General features: G+C 39.6%; 1 protein-coding gene across 3 annotated transcripts in view; it reads right to left on the reverse strand.

Moving 5' to 3' along the window:
• Nucleotides 1-14,291, reverse strand: part of SUGCT (succinyl-CoA:glutarate-CoA transferase) — a 477,897-nt gene that overhangs the window by 446,705 nt on the left and 16,901 nt on the right. For all 3 annotated transcript variants that reach the window (XM_006124080.4, XM_089776539.1, XM_006124079.3), the window contains exons 4-6: nt 12,074-12,159; nt 11,542-11,592; nt 3,356-3,476 (exon numbers count right to left, since the gene is read on the reverse strand). In XM_006124080.4, coding sequence (XP_006124142.3) covers nt 3,356-3,476; nt 11,542-11,592; nt 12,074-12,159 — 258 coding nt within the window. The remainder of the gene's footprint in view (nt 1-3,355; nt 3,477-11,541; nt 11,593-12,073; nt 12,160-14,291) is intronic.

The following is a 14,291-nucleotide window of genomic DNA, read 5'->3' on the forward strand; positions in this document are numbered from 1 at the left end:
CCTTACAACTTCTAAATTTTAATGTGGATTCAATGTTAAGTCCTTGCACTAAATCTCCATTTTTAAGAGAAAAGGCTTTGGCAAAATGATTACCTTACATGGCCTTAACCAGCTGAAGTTGTGCAGAGCACCACCAGCATTATAGGACCCTTAAAAAAATCATACAAATTGTCCTCTTGCAGATGCATAGACCAGTGTTATTGCTTCATTGTTGTCTAAGTTTAAACATGGGAAAAGATTGTCAACAGAATACAAGTATCATAAGTATTCTGCACTGATTAGGTCTCAGTTGGAGTACTGTGTGAAGTTCTGAGCACCACCCTTCAAGAAAGATGTGGAGAAACTGGAGAAGGTCCAGAGAAGAGCAACAAAAATGATTAATGGTCTAGAAAACATGACCTATGAAGGAAGACTGAAAAGAACTGGGTTTGTTTAGTTTAGAAAAGAGAACACTGTGAGGGGACAGGATAGCAGTTTTCAAGTATCTAAAAAGGTGTTAACAAGGAGGAAGAAGAAAAATTGTTCTCCTTGACTTCTGATGATAGGACAAGCAGCAGTGGGCTTAAATTGCAGTGAGGAAGGTTTAGTTTGGACATTAGGAAACACTTCCTAGCTGTCAGGGTGGTAAAACACTGGAATAAATTGTTTAGGGAGGTTGTGGGATCTCCATCATTGGAGATATTTAAGAGCAGGTTGGATAGACATCTATCAGGGATGATCTAGATCAGCGTTTCCCAAAGTATGGTCCACGGCCCAATACCGGTCCTTAGAAAAAAATACCAGTCCTTAAAAAAATTCACACACAATCCTATTAATTTGTGTGACGGGGTAGTAGCACCCCGCACTACCGAGTACGGCGGCGTGGCCCTCTTGGGAGAGAGCCCACCGCTGAGGCATCTCTGCCGGGCATGTTCCCGGGCGGCAGGGCAAGATCCGGCGGGCACTAGGACCCAGGGAGAAGGCCAGGCACCGTGTACACCAACACAGAATGCCTGGCACCAGACGCAGCCGGGGGAGCTGATGCCGACCAATAAAGTGCCCAGGATTGGGGCCGGGAGGGGGGAGGGTAGAACAACCCACCAGGCGCCATGCGCACCGACACCGAACACCCAGCGCCGGACGCCGCTTTGGAGCCAGCAAAGGCTGATAAAGCGACTGGGATTGGGGCTAGGAGTGGGGGCGGAACAACCCGCCAAACAGGTAGGGCCAGCGACACAATTTATTTGCGTATTCATCATTTGCTTAATGAATATGCAAATATGCAAATAAATGTTACTGGTCCTCCAAAAGCTTGTGAATGGGTTTATTGGTCCCCAGTATCAAAAAGCTTGGGAACCACTGATCTAGATGGTACTTGGTCCTGCCATGAGAGCAGGGGACTGGACTTGATGACCTCTTGAGGCCCCTTCCAGTTCTAGTATTCTATGATTCTATAATCTTGGAGTGATCATAATCCAAAACTGAGGCACTTTTGTGACATTACTATTTGTGATCATGGAGTAGTCACACAGAAGGCTAACGTATACTTCTGTTTAAAAATGTGTGTGGTGTCAGCACTGCCAGCTTCCAACTCCACAGCAACACATGGATATTTCTTGGACTGGAAAATAACAGTAAGCTGCCATCTAAACTAGTTTATAAATAAATAGTGAACAAGTGTTAACATTTACTTTGAGCAAAAAATAGCACTGATAATCTGTAATCAGCTGACTTCTATCTTCATTCCAAATCCTGCTCATAATCAAAAATGCTCATTTCATCAGTTTGTAGCAATGTCCACGTGTAGTCAACTACACGATTAACCAATAAGCCTGTATTATCAGGCGGCGGCAGATGCATGTAGCCTACAGCATTAACGTATAAGCTTTTGCTTGTCAGTTAATTGGTTAATCAACTATACTTTTACATCCCTACATTGAACTCCTCATTTTTGGCCCCACCCTAGAGCCTAGGAGTCCCACAAAATCCACTAGCCCTGGAACCCCAGAATTGTTAATCTTGCCTGAGGCTTTGAACCTCAGGTCTCCCTCTTCCTCCAGGGCTGGAGCACCAGGGAAGTGAGGTGTTTCAGTTGGGGGCCACATCATTGAGGGTTGAAGGGCTTTTGGAGGGGCTTTTTTTCCTTCTCACTTGTGTGGTCCCCAACTGATTTTTCTATGGATCAGAGGCCCGTGACCCAAAAAAGGTTCCCCAGCCCTGCTATTAATCAAGACAATGTTGAAACCTTTTTGTGTTGGACAAAATATTTTACTTTATTTAAAAATGAAGCCTGGTCTACAAGCCCCCATTTGGGGCCCAGCAGGCATCGGGCCACAGAAAGGGCGGGGGCGGCATGGATAGAAGGAGAGGCCACAATCCAGCTGCAGCTGACTGAGGGGGGTTGGTGAGCTTAGAGAGCAGGAGGGCACAGACTCCTAGTGTATGTAAAATAAATATCTTAACTGGTTAATGCACTACAAAGTCAACTTCCATGCCCTTTGATATTCACATTTCCACATCATATGCTATGAACTAGACACATCCAGCCTGACTTAGCTTCATTAACACTGGTCCTACAATTCATAGATAACTCCTTTTGCTGTTGTATATACCCTAGATTCTGTAATTTCCACTCCAACTTAATTGATTAAGTGGATTTAGCTCATGACCTAATAAATTTGTTAATCTTTAAGGACACATCTATAATTAACAGACGATTGACATGCCAGAGGTTGATTTTCTGATGTTCGATTTAGCAGGTATAGTATAAAGTCCTAAACTGAACTCTGAAGGCAATCCCTGCCAGCTGCAAGGAGTAAGGGAAGCTGATGGGAGCATTTGCTCCCGTCAGCCTCCCATTATGTGGACACAGCCAAGGCGCATCTTAAGGTAAGCCAACTCCAGCTACAAGTATTGCATAGCTGGAGTTGCATACCTTAAACTGCCCTTCGTGGCCTAAGGTGCCACAGGATTCCTCATTGTTTTTAAAGTTACAGACTAATGTGGCTGCCCCTCTGAGATAGTATGTAGACTTTTATTCCACATCTGATTATTGTGGTGTTTCTTGCACCCCCTCTGCCTCCCGTACTGCCATTGCTAGAGGATTTTAAGAACCGTGGATCTGACACACTATAGCAATGACTATATTGAGCAAATTATCATTAAGAAGTGTGCCCAGTTGCCAACTGCTATCTTCCCTACACCAGCTTTCAGGATACACAGAAAATGTCAGTCTCCAGAAATATTACTCCATTAATCTAAATGAGCATAAATGAAATAGGAACGTTTCTATAAAATGGCATGCCTTCTGTTGCAGAATTTTGGGAAGAATAAATTAAATTATGAGCCTTCAAACACATCTGCAAAGTTAAAATACCTGTTATTGAACAGTACACGATGTGAGGAGCAATCTTGCTAATGTCTTCATACCCCAGGCCCATTTCAGCCAGTTTCCCAGGGACATAGTTTTCCACAAAAACATCAGACACAGCTGCAAGCTGAAAGAAAAGACAAAGATGAGTCAGACTTCTTAATCAACTTCTGAAAGTTCAACAAGTTCCCCACATAACTTAATTTAAAATTTCAGTAAACAAGATAGTTCCTGGCTTTCCTTCAGTACAGAAGTCACAAGGCAATTGTGACTGGTTTAAATAACCTTTGTATTCTGAACAAATGGCTTCTCTACTCTGATCTGTTACATACTATAAGTATTGTATGCCTAGGAATGGATTCAGTATTAAAATACTGAATGTGCTATCTATGTTGTTATATGGTGTAAACATGTCAATTGGCCAAGAGCAGTCTACATTTAACAGGACAAATACTGGCATTTATGTGTCTTTCCTAATTTTGGGAATGAGTAGGGAGAAGAGGAAGAACCCTTCATCCCTTGCAGGTTTTTTTCTGTGGCAGAAACTGATACTTTTGGCAACAGTGATTTTAATTTCCAAACTATCAGTTTCACATATAGTATCTTTTAATAGATTTCATGACCCCGGTGCTGTCTTAACAACTATCTGCTCATGTTACATGAAAATCCTAAAGGCAGCTTCAGGAATAGAACATCCAGCCCCAGAGCCTGACTTTCTGTACTATGGCAGAAATGACAATGCTTATAAACAATGTGAAAGGATGCAGCTGCTTTCTAAACCTGGAAAACTCCAGGTCAGCGGACTGTTTCTCAAGATAGCAAACAAAAGACTACCACTGTTTTCTCAGGTGTATCTGTTTCTTATTCTCTGCAACTAAAGCTTTTAATCTGGATATATTCTCAATATGCCTTTTTAGTCAACCCCAAGGCTCTTGCCAAGAAAAAGCAACTTAAAGATACAGAGATACTCTTATTATTTTCACCTGTTCAGTGAGGGGGAGAAGGTGAGATTTAATACATGTGAATACTCAAAAGTTAATCCTTGGATTTCAGCATTTCCTTTATACTTTATATATTTCCACATAAAGAAGCCTTGCACCAATTTAACTAAAAGTGAATATTGCTAGCTTGTCTACACATAAATTGTATCAATTTATCTTAAATCAATTTAGTTAACTTGGTGTAATTTTCGTGTGTGGATATAGGTTTAAAATGAGTTAAAAAATTTTATACAGATTTAGCTTATGCATGTAAATGTACTAACATAAATTACACAGTAAGCCAAGTTTAAATGAATACATCAACATCCACCCTGAGCTTCATCAGGTAAATCAGAATTTTTAAAAAAAAAATCACATATTTATATTTAAACCACTACATGTACGCTTATAGACCAACCTTAAATCAGTCTGAATTCACACCTTTTATTTTAGTGTCAGTTTTTATGTAAACTAACCCTCTGTTGTACAATATAGGAAATATCTTCTGTTTAGGTATTCTCTGGTTTGGAAAAGGTCTGATCCAAAGCATACTGAAAGCAATTAAAAGACTGCTATTGGTTTTAATGGATTTTGAATCAGAGCCTAAATCATATCTTTATTCATCCCCACAAATGGAAAGCTATATCTGGACATATTTATAAATGGTTAGGTCATGCAAAGTTAATTATGAACCTCTGGAGAAACAGGTTAATACCTAAGAAGATGGTGATGGTCATTTTAAGGAATTTGAGAAACAATCCACTGACATGTACATGTATACACATACATTAATTAAGCACAGGCTTTGTGCAAAAGTGGACTGTTTTAGATTATTTCAAGTTGACCAGAGTCATACTTCCTGGAGCTATCATGTATCTGGCTGATTACTATGTACAGTACACTGGAACTGTTTCCATAAACTAGTGTCATCATATCAGCAATCACAACCATTATTGTTCTAGCATGTAGGCTGTTTTACTGTATCTAAAGCCAAAGAAGAAGTCAAGCCAACAAACATTTAACCTCTCATTTAACTGATTCTCATTCAGACAACAAGGCATGTAACTGATGAATGATTGGATTGGCTGAAAGGTGGAGATACTAATAACATCCAAGATATTCTTTAAGTTCAACATAAGGTAAAAGAGTATTTTAATGTCATGGAGTATCAAGAAAATCTAGGTCTACAATGTGACAGGCTTAAAATTATTACAGTCTTTTGATGAAACATCTCTAGATTTTTAATAAAAAAAATGTTAATGGGGGAGGTTTACAGTTGTTTAATTCACCATTCCACATACTATTTCGTGGAAGCTATAAAAAAGTGTGTGACTGGCATTAGAGGAATCCTGTTTCTCAGAAACGGAACAAGGGAGAGCCAGGGTTCCACAGAATTAGCGTCACTGTCAGCACAAGCCCGCGAGAAGGTAGGCCCATATCCCTCCAATATCTTTGCACAGGTTAGCAGAGCCAGTCCGGTAAGATGAGGCGCATACTTTGAACACTCTTGAACGGCATTTTCACAATCAGAATTAACTCAGGATCTTAATTGGTTGTTGCCTACTCCTTTTTACCCACACACAAATGCATCTCACCAGGGTTTGGTTGTACTTCAGACTTAAGCTGGCTGATCCAGCCGGTATACAGGCAAGAGCTCAGGTACCACTCTCACTCAGGATCACTCATTTTGTAGTGTGGTTGTAGGCTAAATTTTTCAATTGCTGATAGCCCTCCAATGCTTTCTCCTATAGTTTCCTCCCCCTCTCAACCCAAAGTACCCAGAAAGAGAGACAAGTTATCCCACAAGGTAAGAGTCACAACAACTCAGTGTACAGCAGCACAAAGAACCATGGGAAATACCCCCAGGGGAATGCAGCATTAGCAAGCCCACAGTAATTCAGGTTTGGCTTTGCAATGCGGATGCTAACACCTGAGCTAGATTAAGGCTGATTACCTGAAAAAAAATCAGCCAGGTCCCGTACCACACACGTGAGAAGCAAAAGAAAAAAAATCCTCACTGGTGTGGCCCCCGTCTGAGAAGGAGAAAGATACACACACATCAGACATCAGAGCCTAGTGGGACCCAGATTAGTAGATTTTGTGTGCTCCGGCCCCGTGGAGAAGAGTAGGGAGGGGCTGGAGCACCAGTGCAGGCTCCCCAGTGCTGGGGGGAGCCCTAAGCCTTGAAAGCCAGATCCAGGCAAGCCGGGGGCCACATCCGGCCCCTAGATCTTAGGTTTGCCACCCCTGTGTTAACTCAGCAGTGAAGACATACACTAAGGGTGCAGCACTGGTTATACTCTTCCGAGCTCTAGGGCTTGGTCTCACCCTGATGCCTTGCTGGTGCAATCAGAACATCATAACTCCCAACACTGGGCTGAGACTTAACATCAGTGTAATTCCACCACTCATGGCCCCACGTTAGACCTCTGAATACTTAGTCTGGTTCTCTTACTGTGGTGTCCAGCAATGAATGGGAACAAAAAAGCACATGCTCTGGAATTGTACTTAATACAGCTAGTACACTATTTTGTTCAACTTTTTAATCTCAGAAAACGTTGTGATACGCATACAAAAACATAGATTGTTTCTATTTCGCTCTCATAATTACACTAGCTATTTGGAAAACACCAATATTAAAAACAGACACTATTTTATTTAAAGAAGAACATTTTTAGAAAGTAAGACTGCCAATTTATCCTTTTGGGGGAGAGCTTTTAAAAGAATTCCATAAAGATAACTTGTACCTCACTGTGTCTATCAATTTCTCTTCTCTGATATAGACATCAATGTGTGGGATAGCTCTGCTAAATTCAGACAAAGAGACAGCTAGAGATGTCAGGCTAGGACAGCAGAAGAAAAAAGGGCCTCCCCATTAACTTCCTGTCAGAGAGTTCTCCCAAAACTACTGTAACTAATACACATTTTAATGTAACAATCACTATAAAATTATTTATAATAAATGCACAGCAGGAATATATTCTATAGACTTAACCTCTGATGAGTTTTGATGAATTGATAAAAATGACTGCAAAAATATACGCAGACATATCAACACAAAAGGGTGATAAGATATCAGATAAATAGACTTACTACTTTTAGAAGAATGGAAATGACAGCTAACTCACTACTGAGCAGTTCAGCCATTTATCCATCACATACTTAGGAAGCAGCAAGTAGTAACAGAAAATATTAGAAAGGGCAAGTGGAGATATAAACTAAGTAAACTAACAAAGAGCAGGATGAGTTACTGGGACACCAAAGGGTGAATACCTTGTGACTAATTATGTGAGATCGGGCTTTTTTCTGTATATTATCCCAGATAAGTCTCAGAATTCAGCATGGAGCATGCCAGATGTATTGACCACTAAGGTAACTGCCGGTTATAAATCTGCCACTTAAGAAAACAAGTATCTATACATGCACACCCATTTGGCCACCTTTAGAACCCATCTTCTGGTTCCAGTTTAGATCCAGCTAGGATAAATCTGGAAGATTTTAGCACCATATAATCCAAAACAACCAACCTTTTAGCCTCAGACTATAAATTTTTCCTAAATCTAGTTTAGAACCAAAATACACCTCCTTAGCCCATCTCTACTGATATAACACCAGAGCTTTGGTTATCATTGACCGGGAGAGAAAAGTTGCATCTGCCATAAAAGATGGATGCTATGGGAAACTAGTCAGCAAGGCCTATGTGCTTGCTTTTTAAATCTGAGGTGGAGGAATATTCAAATACTGAATTTGCTTTTTTATTTCTTCTCTATTAAGTTTGATTTTTGGGAATAGGGATGTTGGGGTTTATTTTTTGATCTTCTTGTTTTGATTTTTGAGAGGAAGAAATCAGTCTTCGCTGGAATGATTGGTCTCTTTCATTTCCAAAGCCAGGACTCTGTTATCAATTTCAAGCATCTAAACTAGTGGTTGGTTCTCCCAAATCATGACCTGCCTATTAAGGAAGACTGTTCCAATTCAGACCTATTTACTTCATCAACTACAGCACTGAGAGGAAAATCTACACTTTTTTGCTGCTGCTAGGAAACTGTTTGCGTGTAGGAACTTGTTTGGCTTCCTCCAACTAGAGTTCCCAGGCCAAGAGAGGCAGGATGACTAAAGAATGCAGTTGAAATACGCCGGAGGAAAAAACCTGGTTTGGGGAGACCTATTTAAAGTTGTCAGATTCCTTCAAGGGATGATGAATCCACAGACAAGTAGGACACTAAAAAGGATAAAACCACGTTTCCTGAACATATGATTGTTAGCTTTTTTAGTGTTTCCTAGCATTCCTTCTATTTTCTAGATATTTTGTGGACCTTATCTGAAGAATAATCAATTAGTATTGAGGTAGATGGGACGAAATGAGCCCCACGTGTCTTTTTTTAAGCTTTTCGCCTTTCAGTAAAATTATTACTGGGGATCTCAGGAATGATCAATATTTCACCCTAACTGCTCTCTAGACAACAGAGTCACTTGGAGTTTGCCTATATTAGAGAAAAGTGGTCAAGGTAAAGTTAGGGGTCATCCTCATCCTGCCATCACCTGTGTTTACCTAAGGAAAATTACTGTAGTTAAGTTGGGGTTATTTAACATGTTTAGCTACCTCGCCCTAAGCTAATCTTGATAAACCCTGGAACAGGAAGAAACACCACTGTCATAGTCATCAACTGCAGTTCTTGAGAGAAGAGGAAGAAGTGCAAAGACCTCTCTCTTATGCAATTTGATGGATTTCCTGCCCTGCCACTTGTTACTTAAAGAGTTTGTCCTGTTTCCTAGAATCTGTGCATTTCTTGGCAGATGGCTGCAGCTATTATGACTACTAGTTAAAAACTCTCTGCTAACTCACTAACAGTCCTAACAAATTTTTGCTAGTGCTAGAGCTGTCGCCTGGGGCTGGGGAACAAAAGTGTCAGTTGTCCCAGGACCCAGCAATTAACAACAGCCTAGAGCCCTTTAAATTGCTGTCAGAGTCCCATGCCACACGCTCTGGGTGGTGCTGAAAGCTGGCTGCCCTTAGCCCTGCCTAGGGTTGCCAGATGGTTGAAACAAAAATACCGAACACCCCCCCCCAACAAAAATGGGAAAAATTCTGTTGAAGGGGGGAAAAAAAAGGAGGGGGAGGGGATACCAAAGTTGTTGAGAAAAGAGAAAAAAAAAAGGACCATGTCCCCTTTAAGAGTGAGAGCACTAAGACCCAGGGGAAGCATTGCTTCCCCTAGGTCTTTTGGCCGGCAGCCTTGGGGAACCAGGTAAGCATGAGGGCTGGGGTCGGGCGGCTGGGGGTGAACTCAGGGAGGGAAGAGACTGGGCGCTGAGTGTTTGTAGGGTTGCCAGGTGCCCAGCATTTTCGCCTCCTGGCCAAGGAAAATTTCAGAAAATATCAGACATCTCAGGTATCCGGTATTCTCTGAATTTTTTTACCGGACAGGAAGCAAAAATACTGGACTGTCCAGGTGAATACCGGACACCTGGCAAACCTAGTACCTGCCCCTTCCACTCAAAGGTCCCGCCACACATTCACATGTGCCAACCTTCCCACATGTTTCTGTTGAGGTGCTAGGTGCTGATAATGTGGGATGGCAGATGGTGGGAGGGAAGTGTCTGCTTCATCTTGGGATTTGGCTAACTTCTGGCTCTGGTGAGCAAAAACAGGTATTCAAGCCTTGAGGAGGAATGGGAATCTGTACTGCCACTATTTTTAAATCACCAACCATCCAAGGTCTTTGAAGAGTGGAAAAAAACTTCATGCTGCAGGGGGAAGGGCATCAGTAAAAATGTAGAAGGCCGCAAAATAATACATATTAGAAATAGAGAAGCAGCAATAAAAAGATTTCACTTCTGAACTCCCAGTAAATGTTAAACAGGAAAACCCTCTACCAGTTTCTAAACCAGAAGTATTTGACAGGAAGCTCATGCTAGATTTTTTTTGTACTCCAACTTATCCTGACACACAGCTCCAGTTGCCTTAACCTCTTTTCTGAAGTGGACCAGTGGACAGTCCACTTAGTGCATCAGTTTACATTTTTCCAAGATATGTATTTCTAAAAATCAAATACCAACAGTTAATAGCAAAATTAAAGTTACTGGTATGATGGAAATCATTCTTTTATATACTAATTTAGGCATGATTATTTAGCTAAAATACATCCATTTTATATTAAGCAAAATTATTTTAATTGCATCATTTTTCCAAACCATCCATGGTTGGAAACCTATGAAGTTAAAGAACAATCAATATTTCAGTTCTATTATGAAGTGTCTCTATGAAAATTACACTATAGGATTCTTGGTTTAAGGACTCCAAATAATTTCCATATTAAGTGCACTCACTTCTGCATAAACAAAAACAAACAAAAACAAAAAAACCAAGGAATATGTCATTATAAAAATCATTGCCAGCAAAAAAAAAAACAAAGCTGCTCGTTGCTCTTTGGTCCTGCAGGGTTAACAGAGGTAACAAGCAGCAAATCTTTTCTGTCACTATATTAAATAGGTCAGACATAAATAAGGAATAGCTCTATTGAATATAAACATTCTCTTTTTATATAATTTCTTTTCAGAGTTAAACCACATTTTAAGTTCTAAAATGAAAAACTGAAAGAGACACAGAACAGACATATGAAGCCTAAGCTGGCAACTCAACAAACGCTGTGGTAGCTTTGCTATTCAGCGGCTCTGACCAACGGTAAACACGTGAAAAACACTTCACATGGTGAAGCCCAAGCCTGCTCCCACAAACTTAATTGGCCCTGGTGAGCAAAGTAGACATATGCAAATATTTGTTATATAAATACAACAATAAATATAAAGAGAAAGAGATGGATCACCATTCCTAATACAGTGAAATATTCAAAAAGAACTATTTTTCCCCATAAAAGCTTTTCCTCTAAGCACTATAAACGGAGGAGCAATTTCTCATTGCAATGCACTGAAACAATTTGGAACTTAATTTGACTTCACTTTAAAGTAGATTTCATACTATCCAAACTCACTGTCACTGAGCTGCACTGTATATTGAGTCATGTAGATAAACGTTTAAGTGTATAAAAGAAAATCAGCTGTATTGCTATTTAACACTAACTATATCAGTGACATACATAAATCATTAAAATCAGTGTTATATAGTTAATCAGCCATCATATTAATATTTATTCTTTGCTATTACACCAAAGACAATGAAAAATGCATGATTTACATTATACCAGCACATACCTCTCTGATTATCTTTGCTCCTTTTGGATTTTTCATATTGACAGCTATACTCTGGTAACAAAAAAATACAATATTTTTAGTTACATGGAAGTCCCTGTGTCACCCTGTTACCTTTTTCCAAAAGTAACAAATTATACATCCTTAATTGTTCAAAATATTCATTCTGGTTCTTTCAAAGAACTGTTTAGTTTCATATTGCAATTTAATGCAATTTTAATCTGACCACCTTTACTTACAATAAGGATTCCATAATTGTGAACAATTGTATTTAGGGTTTGTATCCTCTTTGTAAAGCATGGTTAAGAAAAACTAGACAATTAGAATTCTTGCTTTTTTAGTTACTGGATTATCCTGAATTGTCACAGTTACCAGATTAGACAAAAAACTTGCTTCTGGTTCACTATAGTCCAGTCTCTAGCACTGTTACAAATATTACCTAAAGAACTTAAAAGGGTTATAAAGTTTGGTCTGAGTTCTTTGTTATATGGGGAAAAAATTAATCACAATTCACTGTAGCGGAGTTTCTGTTTACCTTTTTATTTCGATTTACACTGAGAAAATAAACACTTTCTGTTCCAACAAAAGGTGGTCCCCAGGTTCTTGTATCATCACCAACGCCTGAAAATAAGAGTCACATATTTGTATCTGTCCAGTATGATACTGCACCAAATATACTGACAAATATGCAGAAAATGAACACAATGTTCTTCTCCCAGTTTACCTTTAAAACGGCTTAAGAAACAGTTAGGACAGCCAAAACATCACCTTTAATCACCATTGATAGGCAATGGTTTAGTATCATACATATTTTAAATATGTTTCATTATCTGTGTAAAGAAAAACTCGTAAACCCAATTAAGCAAAACAGACTTGTTTTTGCCACTGCTGTGACTATTTGAAAAATACTGTTGTTGTATTAAAAAATGAAACAAATGAAAAAGGATTATATGAATATAAAAACAGTTCACTTCAAAATGAATATTAACTCTTAACATGCTTTAAATAAATAATAAGAATCTAAATAGGACTGTGTTGCATTGGGCTGGCAATCCAGTACCTCTTTTAATTGGACCTCTTGTCCTTCGCACTCCCAATTTCATCAAAAAATAAGAACATCAATATCTAGCCTTATGATTGTGAAGAAAACCTTCACATTGTGAAGAAAGCATAACCAGTGTTATAATGAGTTTGCAAACAGCCTGAAATATTTCTGGAAAGAACCAATTGTCCTGCTTATCTGTTGCTTAGATGTCCAATCACAATAATGTAAATGCCAACAATATTAACTATTTCATGGGTAACCAAAACATATTAAAAAAAGGAAGGGACGATCATAGGACGAAAATATGCATAATCTACTGAGAGTGACATTTTATGTTGATGACACAAGTTTGAGATGCTTACATGAGTATCACTTTTTTCCCCAGCAAGAAGAATAAAAACCAGGGGGAATGCTAAGTCTTATCAAGAGGGACTGGGATAAGCCTGAAAAGCCCAGCAAGACATCCAACACCCCAAAAACCCACAGTCCCTCAGAGTAATGGGAACCTGGTCTCCTTTGACAGTGCATGAGAGACCAGGCAGCTTCCTCTCTCATTCCAGTGGCTGCTGCTCCTTCCTCTACCAGAGGATGTCTGGAGCGTCAAGCAGGTATCGCTGCCCCTGTTATGCCTGGATTTAATTTGCAAGCCCTTCTTCAATCATGAGTGCTAAAAACATACTTTTAAAATGAAAAATTAGATTCAGATGTAATCACATGACAAGCCCCTACACATGTGCCTACTGTGCTTAGACTTTAAATTCTCACTATCTATGAATAAATCTGAACTGTATAGAAGGGGGAACCAAGCCTGAGTTACCCAGCAGAACTTACAGCAGCATATATTATGGTTATTTCACATTTATACAGCAATAACATCTAAAAGCTACAACAAGGTTGAGCCTCACTGTGCTAGGCATTATGGAAAACATAAAAAAATTACAGTCCCCCAACAGCTGCACATTTTGGTGTCTCCAATGGAAGGAGTTTAGTCTGTGGGTGAAGCTTGGGAAAGTATCATTACACTTTTTCCACACACACCTAATTCAAGCCATGTTATCAATACATTTCTACAGCACCTTCCTTTATAGATCTAAAAATTGGGTTACTAACATCAATAATGGATTTGGTCTAGCAAGAGCCCTGTGAAGTAGAGCTTTTGTCACAGAACAAGTTGATTAACCCACTTTCCAGATTTTGGAAGCGAACATTGAGAGATCAAGTGACACAAGGTCTGTATGTGATACAGCTAGGAATAAAATTTAGGTCTCCCATATCTTAAGTTTGTGCTTTAACTACAAGATCCTGCTTCCTCCTTATGCCCATTATACAGTGTAGTTCAAACCATAATTTTCAGTTTCACCTATTAGTATGGGGCTATCACCTTTCCCAAATTAACAATTTAAAACCTAGTGAACAAAGTTGCAGGAGCAAATCTGAGACGATGATTTGCTGGCTGAAGTGGTAGAATCTTTTACTTAGGTCAGTGGTCTCCAACCTTTTTACGCATGAGATCACTTCTTGAATTTAAGTGCAACCCAAGATCCACCTCAAACCGAAATACCCTTGCCCCCACCTCCTTTGTGCCCCTTCTCCGAGGCTCCACCCTGCTCACTCCATCCTCCCTCCCTCTCTTCTCCATTCTCCTTCACTTTCACCAGGCTGGAGCAGCAGGTTGGGGTGCAGGCTCTAGTCTTAAATTAAGGGATCT

Source organism: Pelodiscus sinensis, chromosome 2, assembly GCF_052426305.1.
Source record: "Pelodiscus sinensis isolate ZL-2025 chromosome 2, ASM5242630v1, whole genome shotgun sequence".
Lineage (NCBI taxonomy): Eukaryota > Metazoa > Chordata > Testudines > Trionychidae > Pelodiscus > Pelodiscus sinensis.